The 14035-nt window shown below is 35.1% G+C and overlaps 1 protein-coding gene across 49 annotated transcripts in view; it reads right to left on the bottom strand.

Annotated features, from left to right (window-relative positions):
- Window positions 1–14035, bottom strand: part of CLASP2 (cytoplasmic linker associated protein 2) — a 322288-nt gene that overhangs the window by 94372 nt on the left and 213881 nt on the right. For 17 of the 49 annotated variants that reach the window (XM_087945670.1, XM_087945667.1, XM_087945661.1 and 14 more), the window contains 2 exons: window positions 9501–9518; window positions 7262–7363 (listed from right to left, as the gene is read on the bottom strand). In XM_087945670.1, the coding sequence (XP_087801796.1) occupies window positions 7262–7363; window positions 9501–9518 (120 nt within the window). Of the gene's footprint in view, window positions 1–7109; window positions 7137–7261; window positions 7364–9500; window positions 9519–14035 lie in introns of all 49 variants that reach the window. The other 32 variants (XM_087945644.1, XM_087945666.1, XM_087945642.1 and 29 more) reach the window with 3 other exon arrangements.

Below are 14035 nucleotides of genomic sequence, written 5' to 3' on the forward strand. Positions count from 1 at the left end.
TTTCCAATGTTGTAAAGTAAAATCTTCTAGGCAAATTAGCCATGTCTTTTCACCATAATCGTAAAATTAAATAAAAGCAACTTCATGAATGTAATTTATAAGGAACTCGATAGAAAATTTCAAAAACAATGTCTAAGAACAAGCTTGAGATGGAATATGCTTCTAGCTAGGGATTTATGAGCAATTTCAAGGAGTGTTTAACTATTGTAATTTGGAAATGAAGCAGCAATCCTGAATACATATCTTCCTAAAGATTCACCACTTCCTAAAGATTCAGCGGGCATTGTAGCAGAACATGTGACTGTGAATGTAGATGCAGATCTAGCAGCAAGCAAACCCTCTGATTAAAAATACATCAAATACACATTTTTATCAGCCTAGTTACAAGTTCCTGTGAAAAACTTTTAAAATACCATCTTGAGGAATATGTGCAGAATATGATCAAGACTTCACCAATTTAAAGATGGTCCATATAAAACTTCACCAATCTCCCTCTCCCTCTCTCTCTCCCCCTCCCTCCTTCTCTCGTGTGTATATATGTGATATATGTATGTGTGTACACACACAGGCACACAAAATTTCATTGTACATCATAACAGTAAGAAATGACTGGAATAAGCCCCATGAAAGATTATGATGCAAAACAGTGCTCCATGCAAATATTATGTGATCATTATTTATGCAGTGGCATAATATAGTAATGCAACAGCAATTCCCAAACTATACACATTTTCATGTTTATATGTGATTTACGAAATTAAACAAAAGGCTCTAATGTTGCTTCAAAAACAGCAATCAGAGAGTAATTTTGGATCTACTAGTAAATATTTGCAATTTTGTAGTACTGTAGATCAACAAAAATTGTAAAGTATCAACATAATTAACTTCTTTGTCAAAATTATTCTGCTACATTTAAAATATTTCTGAATAAATGACAAATGTTTTTGTACCAGGGTTCATTTGGTAAGTCCTGAAAGTTTTAGTGTAAAACAAAGCAGATACAACAAGAAAGATAAATCCTAACTGAACTGAACCGAATGAAGACAACAGTATTTCTTTATCTCTGAAAGAAGACAAAATAAGTACATTTAAACAGCCCTATTGCTTCACTAAATAACCCTTACTGTCTAAAAAAACATTGGGATTTTGCTAATTTTTGTTTCAGAAACAGGAATATAGTTCAGTGTTCAGAAGTTTGGGAAATACTGAATATATGCTCTTTTTATATAGGAGTCTATGCAGCAGAAAAATTATATATATCAAACCAGATGTAAGAGTGTATACTCTGTAGACCTTTTAAAAATGCATTAAAAACTGATCAGGGAATTAGGACAACATTCACATAATTTGACGAATGCAAACCTATTTCTATTTCCCTAGATTAAATCATTAAATCATGATATTTCTAAGCACACAGGATAATGAGGGTTGTAAAAAACAACTGAAAATTGATCAAATCTATTTTTTTCTTTTCAAAAAATATGTAACATCTTTTATCAAGCCTGCAATTGTGCACCAACTATATATTTTTAAAAATACTACTTATTTCAAATTATTTACTTGAAGATTTGTAAGAACACCATGCAGACCATAAACTGAATTTTCACACATAAAGCATGTTTGATTGAAATATGTGACAATATTTTTATCCTTGATTAGAATAATTGAAAAAAACTTGCACAGCATCACAAATGTATCTCTAATCCCTCCTATTGAGCTGTTCTCAGTATGGTTTTGATTCTTCATATATGATTACTATTTTTGGGCCTTCTTGAATACCCAAATACATAGTGTTTCTGCTGAATAGGGTCCTGCAATAGATGGTCAAACAAGAATGCACGCATAACATCTAAAAAACCTTACCACCAAACTGTGGATTAGCAGACTCTGATCCTGAACATGTGTAAAGGCAGGAATAGGGCAAGGATTTAAAATCCATGAAGAGGAGGGAGCAGAATAGGTTAATAATGAATGGTGAATGGAAATAAAAAGCTTTAGTCAGTTCATATAAAAAGCTGGAAATGCCACAAGGTTAGGGCTAAAAGCAGTGCATTTAAGTAGCTTCCACCAGGCTCAGATGCAGTATAATTACAGTTTTTCAGCTCTTGAACAAAAGACCGTAAAGCAATGAATTTAACTGAATTGTCACATCAAATTGTTGAAAGCTCTAACGAAAGTGTAAGTGAATGTCTAGTAGATACAAAAAATATTATTATATTTTTCATTCTATAGAATCCAATGAAAGGAAATGAAAGTGAAGGAGGGATAATGTACAAGAATTCCATATCTGACATGCAAAAGTGAAGAAGTAACTAAACATGGCTGTCCAATTTTTTAAAGATCTACCTGCACTTGTGGAATCATTATCTAAATGATTCTGCATTTGTAAATATAATGACAGAAAAAATAATTATGCTTCCATATTGTTTTCTTATATTCTTAATTAAAACTGCTGTACAAGACTATGCATATGCAGGCTAATTCCATAATTACTAGTATACACCCCCAAGACTCTGACCACTGTCTGAAGTAAATATTCTGGCATTAATAAACGATACATGAGTTGTGCCAGAATTAATGCAAATATGCAGAGAGGATGATGGCATGAGTAAAGATTTGCTAGTCTTAGGGATATTTATTTGATTATATCGATTAAGTAATCTCCATATTGGGTAATGAATTTGTTTGATTTCATTAAGAAGCGGTGGTGTGCTAGATTTATTGTTAGAAGAGAAACAACTTAGCAAAAATCCACCACCTGGACAGAATAATCAATGATCAAGAAGTGATCATTTGTGGAATTGCTTTAATTTAGATTTCTGCACCAAACAAGGAGTAAAAAGCTTCTTTAAATGAATGCTGAAAATACCCACCCAATCCTTCTCCTTTTCTGATAAAAACAGCTGAGTCTTTGAACCAGCTGTTCTACATAAACTCAACATAAGCTTTCTTCTTTCAAATTTCAACACAAGCTTAAATGTTTGGAATGTTTCCAATCAGGAAAGGTTTCAGGATAATTTAGAGAAAAATAGCTGCTGAAACTGCATGTACATTTTCATACATTGGCTATAGTACAAAAACATTTGATTACCACATTAATTATTTATTAATTTAATTAAATATTTTAAAATAAGAATAGAAATCTGAACTGCTTGAATATCAAAATAATGTTGTTTTAGCTTATTTATTTATTACATATATTACTCTTGGCAGGATTCATTGAGGTTTTTAACTTTATACAAAGATAAAGTTATTAAAATATTCACATTATAATATTAATCAATTAAATGGAAAATTTAAAAAAATGCTTATAATCAAATACATAAAAACCAGCTAAAAAGGGAACAAAAGAAATAATAGAAATAAGTAAATGGCAACAATCACAATTCAAATGTTCCTTTCATGTAGCCCTCATTTAGTGACTGATTCATTTAGCTGCTTCTCATAGTTAGAACAGTGATGAAAAAGGACTTTTAATCCTTGCATTTTCTACTTTTGCAGGTCTGTAAAGCAAAGGAAAACTCAAAGAAAGTAAGATCATATGTACAGTTCACAGTTTCACTTAACAATTACTTTGCTTAACAACTGAGTAGCCAGCCCAATTGTGGTTGCTAAGTGAAAACTACCTCGTATTTGTTTTAAGAAGTTTATGAAAAATTAATAAAGTAGGGGCTGACTGTATTTCAGCTCCTACTTTATTAACAATTTTTCTATTGCTTGTTTATTTGTTTGCAAAAGGAGTGACCACAAAATATTCTCCTTAAACTGAGTGTTTTTGTATGTTTTGTTTTTTGTTCCTTTTTTATACTTTTAACCAAAGGTAACTTGCTCAGAATTGCTAGTGCAGGTTGGGTACCTAATAAGTAAATAAATCCATGCTGGGAGAGGCTGTATTGATTGCATAAATTAGTGCCTTAGATAATTCAAAGTCAAACCAAATCAAAATTAGCACTTTTAGATTATCTATGTTGATGTGAGTCAGCAAGCAACTGGACTACAACCTTTAAGATTAGTTTCCAGGTGATTTTCAAAAGAAGTACAAAGTGCCCAGCAATAATCCAAGCAAATGATCATGTGTTCCAAATAAGGCTGAACTGGCACCACAAATCTTTGCAAAGAACCATCACGCACAGTGTGAACCTGCCTTTCTAGCAACAACTATAAATCTAGGACTCCTAGCCATGATTCTGCTCCTTTAGGGGTAGTGTTGGTTCATCAACAGACACTATAAGAGATATTAGACATCTATGATGGATAAACAATAATATTAGACATTCATGATGGTTAAATAATTACTGTCTCTTATGGTTTCAACTTCAGCCTGTTTTATCTCACTTTGACTCTCATAACCTGTAGACCCTGTGTCAAAACCTGGACCTGGATCTCAAACTGACGGATGATCACCCCTAGCTGTTTCATGTAGATATTAAAAAGTAGGGAGAGAATATTGAGCCCTTTGACACTCCATCAAGGTTTATTGCTCCTACAGCCAGTATCTGGAATTGCCTATTAAATAAGAAGTAGAATATCTCTAAAACTGTGTCTACAGCCTTCAATCCCTGCAGGCTACTCAGAAGAATACCATGATTGATGGTATTGAAGAGTTCTGAAAAACATAAAAGATCCAGAAGGAATATATTTCTCCATCCAGATCATAATGAAGGCTACCTGTAAAAGCAATCCATATTTCAGTCTCAGGCATAAGCCTGACACTTAATTGAATAAAACTGAATCTGCTCCTTAAACATGCTCTATAGCAAATTATGGGATCTCCATAATCTTTCCCCAAAAGAGAAGGTTGGAGATTTGGCGAATACAAATTGTTCCAAGAAGAACTTATTATGGAGGAAGTGTACTATGCCCTGTTACAAAAGAACTTTCATTATGTTTCCCACATTATCTCCTGCACCCTGTACGATACATCAAATTCAGACCCACTAAGGAGCCACGGGGAGCAAAATCAAATCCACAAATAGAGACAACAAACAGCATTATATCCATTTCACAGGTGAGAAAGAGACCCATATAATATAGCCAGATAATGTCCAGGCCACCACCATTCAGTCAAGATTCTGATGAATATCACTGACTTTATTGGCAATGTTTAATATTAATTGGCAGTGCTAATTGGTCCTAATTGCCAGATTTACTTGTTGCCCTTTCCTAACGGAAGCTAGGTCCTCTAAACAAGCCTAATGATGCAATATTGGAGAAGGATGTTTCATCTCCCTTACTCGTGAAATGGTGTAAGTTTGAAATTGAGCTCATACCCACATTCATTCAGATTTGTTTTGCTGTTCCACTTCTGGAAGAAAAAATCTGCAATTAACCAACAGACAGGCTGCTGGGGACAATCATATCAAGTGCTTGGTTGCTGTTTATTATCAAATATAAAGGAGTTTTGGGGTTTTCTGGAAAAGCGCCCAGCACTTGCAGGAAACCAGTTGAATATAGCTATGAGAGATCTGGGATGACCATTTGAAATAGTCTATTTGCTCTATAGAGGTCCTCAAAGTCTTAGGAACTGTTCGATGATGGTGGAAACATTCTCCATATTCTGATCACAAATATCTGCTTAAGCATGGCCCCACTTACAAGTATTGAACCACAATATGCATTAGTTCTTGAGCTTTACTGGAGATGATCCTTACAGAATAAAAATAAAAATTGCCCCACAACAGAAGACAAGGGAATTTCAAGACGATCCTCAAAGAGGAATCCTATCAGGTAGCAATGTGGTTGGTATATCAGCAATTTACCCAGCTTGTCTTTGCAGCCTAACATCTAAGCCTTTAGTTGACTATCTATGGGATATAATACTTGGGCACATATCAATAAGAAAATATTACAACATAATTATGCTAGACTTTTACATTGTCTCTTTATTAGAATAAGAATTAGGTTATCTGAATATACACACATACACACACACTCACTCACTCTGGAATTGCCATTTTATATGTAAGGAACAAGGAGCAATAATCAGTTACAGCTACTTGACAAAGATATATGTACTTGAAAAATATACTTGTATATACATTTGAAATGTAAATTTAGACCCCTATGAATGATGTAAAGCAGGTGAGTCAAACTCATGGCCCAAAGGCTGGATGTGTCACGCTCTGGCCACCCCCACCCCTACTTTAGCGAAGGGGGGAAAAGTCACGATACGTCACCTGACGTGACGCTGTGAGTTTCACACTCCTGATGTTAGCCAAAAAGTCATGAATTTATAGGCATGAAAATAATGATATGTACAGTGAACTTTAGACTATATGCAGTATTTAAAATCCATTGCTGCTGAAGTGATTTAATTTGTCAAAACATTTAATTTCAGTATCAAAATATGAAACTGCACGAAAAAAAAAGCAGAACATTTATCCCCGCTACAATTATTTACTAATATGTATAGGACAGACTTTTGCAGTAGTTTTTTTCTGTACTATTACTGCAAACAGAAAATAAATATATCCACTGCACATCTTTTAGAATATGCAATATTGTTTATGATACTATAATAAGGAAGAAGTGGTAAGTTAGACATTAAATATAGAAACCATTCTAATAAGTCTCTTAATATTTGCCTGTGCTTGTAAATGTATTCGCCATTCATATGCAATAGTTTACAAAAGAGGTTGAAAGTATACATTCTGTATTTTAGAAAATAACTTTTTCAGCAATGCTTGTACTTTCCTCAAATGTATATCAATTAGTAATATATACTTGTTTGAATAATATTGTCAAGCCTGAATTCCAATTCCAATGCTTCATTAATTTTGAAATAATGCATTCAATTCTACATAATGTAGCAACAATATACTTGGATGGAGTTTAAATGATTGAATTATGTTTGAATTGTAGTTAATTAAAATGTTTTCAGGCATTGAAATATGATACCCATTAATTTTTTGCTCTCTTACTTTGTTTAAACCTCAAATAACTATAGGATTTCCCAATGAAGAGAGGTCCACTTTAAAAAATTCTACACTGAAAGGATTAATTTATCTTTTTCTGAAACCTTATTCAAAATAACACAACACAAAGTATAGAAGACTTCAAAAGCATGCAGGCTACTGACCCGAAACACTGAAACACTGAAAAAAAAATACCTTCATTTTTGTCTGGCGATGATGAACCTATGGCACAGAACAACAACTCAGTATGTAGTGTTTCTTAAGAAATATTTTGACCATATCCTTTAGTCAATGAATGTACAGTAGATTTATGGGTTTAAAACATTGTTGAAAGAGGCAATACATACGTTGAGACTGAGATACAACTTTTGTTCGACTCCGGCCCCTGGAATCTGTCTTTGAATTTCCTACTCCAATACAGGATGTTGAAAGCTTGGTTCGCACACGCCCTATAAAAGAAACAAAAAAGAAAGAAATGAAATTCATATGTATAGAAGTAATTTAGTAAATTGAGAGAGAAACAATACTACAGTGTAGTTGAAATAATGAATCAGCTCTATTACTTCTTAACTCTTAACAAATTTTACTTGCAATAATTTAATAGGTATTATTAGATAGAGCAATGTTCTTTTTTCCTACTTTAATATAATCATGCATTTCCCACTGAAATAATTACAACTAGTACCTCTTAAATATATAACCATCGAATAAAATAATCTATCATATTTTAAGTACAAATTATGTACATTTATGCATCGATAGTATAATTTATTTTAAAGTAAAATAAGTATATTTTATTTTAAACAGTGTAAGATATTATTACATATGTGCCATAAAATTGAAATGTATACTGTCTCTCATATTCAAGTTGGATATCAATATCTACATCTATCTATATGAATATGTGTGCGTGAGGTTATTCAAACGCACACACACAAACAAAAATATATATTCTACTATTTTTTAAAAAAATCCAAAACATTCTGAAACTATTCACAAAATTCCATTTTACTTAAGAATAGCAGGATAGATTAAAACTAACTTGAGGAGCCAACATTTTCTTTTTCAGTTCCCAAAACTGAATTGCTCAAGTGTTTGAAACTTCTTAGTGTCGTGTTTGGTTAGTATCAAAAAATTTTAAAAATCAAGAAAAGTAAATACACCAAAAAATTTCAACACTAATTTATACCAAATCATTTAGATCTCCTACAAAAATATACTATTTCCTCAGGCACAGGAGAAAATCTTTGAGATGAGAGTCTGTATTCATTCAATTCTTGATGAAGTTATCAAACTAAGTTTCTTATACCCAATATCTATTACCAAAACACTCAAATCCATGCAATGACAGAAATTCTGCCATTCACTGTAATGTGTGTAAATGCAGATAATTTGACCTGGAATACAAAGCGCCACTATTTTGTTAAGATGTTAAATAACCAAACAATCTTTATTTTTATTTCAATAAAAGTAATCCATTCTTATTGCTCAGAATGAAGTAAGTAAAATGTCTATTGAATGATTCAGTATTATTAGATGACCATATATTTGAGAGTCAATTGTCATAATTTCAAAAATTATGAAATATATGATATGAAAACAACTTGTCCTCATCCTATGAAGAGGTTGGAGCCAAACATAGAAAAAGCACCACTTTTCAACTGATAATCTGCCATAACTGTAAGAATAAACAAGAGAGAGAGAGAGAGAGAGAGAGAGAGAGAGAGAGAGAGAGAGAGAGAGAGAGAGAGAGAAAGAAAGAAAGAAAGAAAGAAAGAAAGAAAGAAAGAAAGAAAGAAAGAAAGAAAGAAAGAAAGAAAGAAAGAAAGAAAGAAAGAAAGAAAGAAAGAAAAAAACAGATAAGGGTGTTATTTGACAGTGAACATGGACTTAGGCTAAAACATAAAGCTCACCAGGTGACAGTCAATCAGAAAAAAAGTGGGCTAAATGCATGAAAGACTTGTGAAAGTAACGTAAAAGAATCATGTAAACTTTAAGTAAATTAGGATAAAGTATAATTTAAATAATATTACATAATTGATTTGTATTTTATGAATTTTAATATAATTTTAAATAAGTATCAACCAGCAAAATTGTTTGATTTATGAAGAATTTAGTGTGCATTTCATTAAAAAGTAATTAAAAATTAGGTATCCCAAATTTGTTGATCATTTTGTGGATCTCATGTTAGCGCTTTAAAAATATGTTGTCATTTGACAATATTTGGTTTAAACTTCAGGCATTGAATGTTGACATCCAGTTAGATAACCATGATGCCAAAATAAATTTCAAAGATTGAGTAAATAGTAGCACCTGTTCCCAAAAGCATGAGAATGTCCACTAGTGTGTTAAAAGTTTCATTACAAAATTTAATAGCAAAGCAAATGAAAAAGTTTGCATATTTAAAATATAATGGATATTGATACATGTTATTGCCAATTTGCATTTGAAAAAAAATACTGCAGCAACAAAGCATTATTAGCTAAGCAAATTAATAAATAACCCTGAAGACCATGGTCTGTATACAGTATGGTTTATGATGATGGGAATATTATGTTAAATATATTTTCTCTTTTATTGTCTTACCATCTTCAGAAGCTGTTCCTAAATGGGAAAAATATCAAAACAATGATATTCCAAACAAAAGTTCTTTTTGTATTTGATAAGCAATAATTGTTTGGCTTCCAAAATACATATAAAATATTTAAGAATATAGTTACTCTGTGCTTGGCTATGAAATGATCCCTTAGATCCAATCAACTTTCTTGTGACATAAACCAGTGGAACAACTTGCCTTCAGAAGTTATGGATGCTCCACCACTGGAGGCTTAACAGCCCACTTGTCTAATAAATTTTGTGCTATACTTTTCCATCTGCTCATTTTGATCAAAATCGAATAACTGATAGTTCAGTCTTGGAAATAGTGCAATTTACCAGCAATAGATTAGTTCAGTCCTGGCCAGATACTTTCTCCATGTAAGACAAGAGTGAAAAAATGAACCTGAACTACAGAAATTATGATACAATCATCCAGCATGTTAAAAGTTTACACATTTAGGGACTTCCGGTTGAGGCACCACATCGAAGTGGAGCAGAGGAGCGGATCGCCGCTCTGAAAAATCCGAAGTTCTATGCCTGGTAGCTCCTAGGAGTGAGTTGGACCTTGGAGGGGTCGGCAGGGAAAAGGAGAAGGTACGGAGGTGTCAGGGAAGTGCCGCAATCCCAGACACTGCAAGAAGAAGCCCCAAAAACCGGCAACAGAAGAGGGAGATTGTGATGATTGGAACCAGAGACATGGCTGCCTAGTTGTTTAAAGAGGGAAGTAAAAAGTGGAAAACAGCAAGTTGAGCGGTGGGAAAGTGCAATTAAGGAAGAGTACCAGAATATCTGACAAGAAGAGGAGAAGAATGAGGCTCCGAACCGTGTGGTGTTAACAAGTGGCGGAATTAGCAGAAGTGCTGAGTGTGGATTAAGTGACTGAGCTGTATACTGAGTAACGGAACGGTAAAAGCTGAGGGGAAGAAAGATGAGATGATATAATTTTTTTCTGATTATAGATGTAGATGGAACTATAATGTATCTGTGAGTGGTGGAAAAAAGTGATTGTAAACAACAAGAACGGCGGAGAAGTGAAAAAAAGAGAAAACCATTACTGACTGTGTATATATATAAGAGAGGACATTTTGATATATCGGAGGAAGAAAATTGGAAGACTTTTTTTTATTTACAGACAATTGTGGCGGTGAAAGGAGGGAAGGTCTGATTTGTTTGGGACTATTGAGTGGAAAGGTTACTAGAATTGAGACTATGAAAACGGTACAGCACAAAGTGCAGAAGGGAAAAAAAAGTATGACTCTGCACTTTTGAAAGAAGACATTTTGAGATATGAGTCCTCAACAGAGTAAAGAGTAAAATAAGTTTGGAGACTATCTAAATATTATTTGTAAAGTACATATTTAATAGATGTATAACTATTCTACTAGAATACTGAATAATAATTGAATTATTAAGTAATTGAAGAGTAAGAGGTTGAATAACACATGAAATAGTGCAGGGGTGGGATTCAGTTTTTTTAACAATCGGTTCTGTGGGCGTGGCTTAGTTGGTGGGTGTGGCTTGGTGGTCATGTGACTGGGCGGGCATGGCCAACTTGATATCACTCATGTCAAGGGGCGCTTCTCCTTGTCTGGCCTCTCATGACAGTGAGGATGCTGCAATGGTCTTAAGTGTGAAAAATGGTCATAAGTCACTTTTTTCAGTGCCATTGTAACTTTGAATGGTCACTAAATGAACTGTTGTAAGTCAAGGATTACCTGTACAAAAATACAAAAAGCTTCTTTGCTTGCAAAAAGCTGCCCTAAATACCAATCATTAGATTAAAAATACCTGCAAGCCAGAGTTACAAATCAGGCAGGATGCCAGAGCACCTTGAGGAATGAAAATAGTTAAAATGCAGTTATAACTATCAAGCAGCCATCTCTTGCTCATAAAGTGAAACCCTTAAGCAGAGAGGTCATTTAAGCTCTCCAGAAAAAAAAAGCACACCCAGGAAAAGCAATCCTTAGATCCATTTGCACCACTTAAAGACACCAGTTGGTCTCACTCACCTTACGACATATCCTAAGGAAATCACTCACTCACCTTACAACATATCCTAAGGATTTAAGGAAAGGTCACATGCCCCCCAGAAAGGCAGTAAAAAAAATCAGTGCCAAGCTTGCATCCTGCCTCTTGGAAGTGTACCCCAAAAGGACAGTGCCAGATAATACTAAAGCAGTGAGGAAGACCCTCTCCCCAGATAGAAAAAGAAACCATGAGGCAAGAAAATATTCAAACACAATACAAATAATTAAATCACAACAGTAGCTGTTGCTTGTTGAAGCCGAATAGGAAAAATTATCCCATCAATAAACACAGGATTAAATGTCACCAAGCACAGAATTAACCTTCACCAAAAACCAGTTTTAGACCAAAACTCAAGTTTGAATGTCAATCTTTCTAGCTAGCCAAGAAGCCTTGCTGAATGTCACTCATCTTGGTTCCCTGTCACTAAAAGCTTTGCTTCATTATTCAAGTATTTCTTCAAAGTGCTGATTGTCCAGGGAAATATTTCCTCCCAACAGCAATGTAAAAATCTTAAAACAACCCTTCCCCTTTAAGAAAGCCAAACCTCAGAAGCTCCAGAGACAGGAAGTCTAGGCGTACTGGCAAGAATATAATAGGGGTGGAAAAAAATAAAAGGAGATTGCTTCTAACTACCGGTTTTCCGAACCGCTTAGAAAGTTAACAAGGGGTTCTATAGAACCGGACAGAACCGGTAGAATCCCACGCCTGAAATAGTGTACTAAATTTAATAAGTCTTGTTTCCTTTTGCCCTTTCTCTAATTTGCCTTATTTTTTTCTTTCCTTCCCTTTCTTTTTCTTTCCTCTCTCCTGTGCGCTTAAAAGTATTATACTGTATAATTAATTAGAAAAAGAGAATAGATTTATATGAATTGATTTAAACACTGTATCCAAGAGCATTTAAGTATTGATTTAAGCTTTATATATAATGAATTGTGTATCCTAATATTTATACTAATTAATTAAGAGTATATGAATTATTGATTATTGACCTTTGATTAATAACTAAATATTTAGTTGTAACTGATACTTAAAGAATAGAATTTAGATTTGATACAGTGTGTCTAAAATAGAAGAATAATAACAAACAGTGCACATACCAAATTAAATACTAGATAGGAAAGATATTACTATTACACACCCTACTAGAGAAGGACTGTTAGGAATATAAATCACCTAACAGGTATTTGGGTTAGAAATATATAAACCAGGATAAACATTTTAGTACTATATCTTTAAGGGAATACAAAAACTGCAATTGGGTGTTGTTTTTCAAACAGCCATAAGATGGAGCCAGAAACCTGGATTGTTTTAAGTCTTAATCTCAGAAGAGAGTGTGACTCTATCCCTGTTTCCTTCTGTTGGAAAGTATTTCCGTTGCTGCATTTCTTCTAATTGACTGATATTACTGGATTTAATGTAAGTCTGTTACTGAACTGTTTTTTGACACTGGAATTTGATATTTCGATTATCCCTGGATTGAAAAACTGACTGATTTACCTGTGAATGATTTTTGGATTGCTTATTTTGGACTTTGCTTAAACCTTTCTGGAAGTAAAAACCTACATTTACTGTACAGTGTATCTGTGTACTGTGTGTGTACCGTGTTTCTCACATAATAAGGCCGGGCCTTATTTTTTTTGACCCCCGAAAAAACGGCTAGGACGTCTTTTCGGGGGGTGACTTAATTCTCCCCCCTTGCATCCTCGGGTGGGTGGGCGGGCGGCGACAGCTTGGATATTCGGGAGACCTTCGGGTTGGGCCACCGTTGCTTTCCCTTCTCCCTTGCTGCCGCGGCGTTTGGCGCAGCCACGTGCGGCCAGTCAGGGCTCCTCCCTGCAACCGGAGCCCTGAGGAGACACTTGGCTTCAGGCGCTCCCGTCTTCCCTTTGCTTTCGAAGGTAAAGCGATTATTTTAAAAAGCCTCCCCTGCCCGAGAGGGCAGCCCAACCCCACGTGGGGAGGCTAATTTCCCGGGCCTCTTCCGTTCCTCCCCAACCTCCCTACGCTGCGCGCCTCTGACGCGCCGCTCCCTTCAGCCCAGCGAGCTCTTCCACCTCAAAGAAAGGCCAGGCGGGCGGCTGCGGAGCAGCAGCAGCGGGTCTGAGCCGCTCGCAGCGGAAACAGCCACCACCCGTAGCCCGACGCGGGGAGAACGAGCGAGGTTAGCGCCCGCCAGCCCGGGCGAGATTTGGGAACGAGGGGCAGGAGGAGGCACGCACACACCCGCGGCTCACTTTCCCAGCTTTGCCCAGCCCTTACGGCTCTGGCGCGGCCCTGGCAGGAGGACCCAGGAATTGATAGCGAGGAACCATGAGGATTTGAAAATAGAAATGAAGAGTGAAATAGATAGAGTGAAAAATAACTTACAGAAATTGGACAACAAAATTGGAACAATGGAAGAGGTGATGGCAAAGAATGAACAGAAGCTAACAACAATGGAGGCAAGAATGGATCTGGTGGGGGAAAAATTAGCTGAATCAGAACAGAATTGGAAA

Source organism: Notechis scutatus, chromosome Z, assembly GCF_049901735.1.
Source record: "Notechis scutatus isolate UNSWTSFEM ecotype Mainland chromosome Z, rNotScu1.2, whole genome shotgun sequence".
Classification (NCBI taxonomy): Eukaryota; Metazoa; Chordata; class Lepidosauria; order Squamata; family Elapidae; genus Notechis; species Notechis scutatus.